Raw genomic sequence first — 1,978 nt, forward strand, 5'->3', positions numbered from 1 at the left:
ATGGAAATTTTATTGATAAAACTTCTCAATTGTAGCCAATATCTTATTACGAATAATTCCGACAACCGGGAGAAAAAGAGGCATTCACCTATTACGAGAGATGGTGCGATTTGATTATTTTTTATTTTTTTTATTTTACGCTCTCGGTTTTAAGAGAAAGACAACATTATTGGAATAGGAAGAAAAAAATTATGGAAATAAATCTACACTTGTTGAAGGTGAAGTTTGTAAATAAAACAATAACATGCGTGTATCCCGATTAATGCAGCCTCGGATGCTTCAATTGTTGATTCTAGAGTATTGAGCGAAAGGTTACACCTATGGGTTAGGTCAACCCTACTCCACTAGTACCAATAGGGTGCATAGGGGAAGAAGCACTACTACTAGGAATCAACACACGAAAACTTTGTTATAAATTATCCATTTTCCTTATCGGGATCGGGACTAACAATGGTTGGGACAACAAACATCCATCTCGTTCGTATTTTGGATACCCGTATAACCATTGAAGACTGTTGAAGTGACTAATTCCTGCAAATTTAAGGCGTTGAAGACAAAGAAATTGTTGGAGTAACTTTTTTTTATCTAATACCAACATGCTTGATGTTAAGGAAGGATCTTCTACAAGAAGGTTGGCTAGAGATTTCTTGTAAAAACACTAGCCCCGCTTAGTTTATAATGAGAATATTTCAGTCTTTTTGATTCCATGTATTATTATCATTACGCACATAAAGGAGGAGCCGTATGAGATGAAAATCTCATGTACAGTTCTGAAAGCGGAGATTCTTTGAATCGAATGGCCGTAACGGATGTCGGCTGAATCCGAAGAAATTATCGGAAGCTTTCTGAATTATTATGAAGCTATGCGACTAGAAATTGATCCTTATGATCGAAGTTATATACTCTATAACATAGGCCTTATCCACACAAGTAGCAGGGAACATCGAAAGCTTTGGAATATTATTTTGGGCCTAAAGCGAAACCCATTCTTACCACAAGCTTTTAATAATATGGCCGTGATCTGTCATTACGTGCGACTATCTCCACTATAGAAATAAAAAAAGGAAAGAAAGAAAAAATCCGTTAACGTTAATAAATACTAGAAACAAAGAGTAGGCTTTCTACATATGTATCGTTCAAAACAACGATTGTTATCAGCTGTAACAAAGAAATAAACTTCATAAAAGTGAAATATGAATATGAAGAAATAGGTATGCCTAGATACTTTACTTTTATTCTATGGATAAAGGATCTAATTGATAGAGGCGCCGTAAAGATCTATTGAGGTTTTGGTCGATACAATAAGAATTGCTTACTTATGTCATGATATGAGATAAAAGTTAGGAATCCACTTATGTAATAGAGTCGATCCCCTAAGGTATTGAGCAGCAGTGTAGCGTCAGATCCCAAAGATGGTAAGTCTTTTCCTTCTTATGAAGCTGCCTTTTTCAAAGATTCTATATAAATTTATATATGAAACCGAGATAGTTACCTTTCAGAAAATTCGAATAATAGTGAAAACGCTTATGCTTTATTTTTCTGAAGGTGGGAGAAAAGATAAAACTGATTATAATAAAAAATTTAGTTTGAAACTCATGTAATTAACCTCTTTCCTTTGGTTAACTCGAGAAAAAAAAGGGATATATCTATGAGAAATCTCATATAATTAGTATAGGGTAATGAAAAAATAGGACACCAAAAGAATTTGACCGCTGAGCCGTATGAGGTCGGAAACTCTCAAGTACAATTCAAATTTGATCAATAAATTGACCAAGTACAAATTAGGTTTTGAAATTGATTTGAGTTTGGTGGGTTATGGAGACTGCCCTGCTTTTTATTTTTATTTTTATTTTTTTTGTAGGGGAAGATGGGGTAGTCAGCGAAGTTCATGGGGTTGGCTGGGTGTGTGGCGTGGGTTCCTAGAGGAGGGTTTCAAAAGATCAAACTGTGCAATAAATAATTCACTAATTTGGCAGCT

The 1,978-nt window shown here is 34.7% G+C and overlaps 1 protein-coding gene across 1 annotated transcript; it reads left to right on the forward strand.

Moving 5' to 3' along the window:
- On the forward strand, positions 1–679 carry LOC107881939 (uncharacterized). The gene is given in 3 exon segments (XM_089049887.1): positions 1–103; positions 306–411; positions 413–679. Coding segments are annotated over 3 exon segments (306 nt in total). The 3' UTR covers positions 510–679.
- The last annotated feature ends 1,299 nt before the right edge of the window (positions 680–1,978 follow it).

The sequence above is a fragment of the Prunus mume genome, linkage group LG4 (genome assembly GCF_029339155.1).
Source record: "Prunus mume cultivar Tortuosa linkage group LG4, ASM2933915v1, whole genome shotgun sequence".
Classification (NCBI taxonomy): domain Eukaryota; kingdom Viridiplantae; phylum Streptophyta; class Magnoliopsida; order Rosales; family Rosaceae; genus Prunus; species Prunus mume.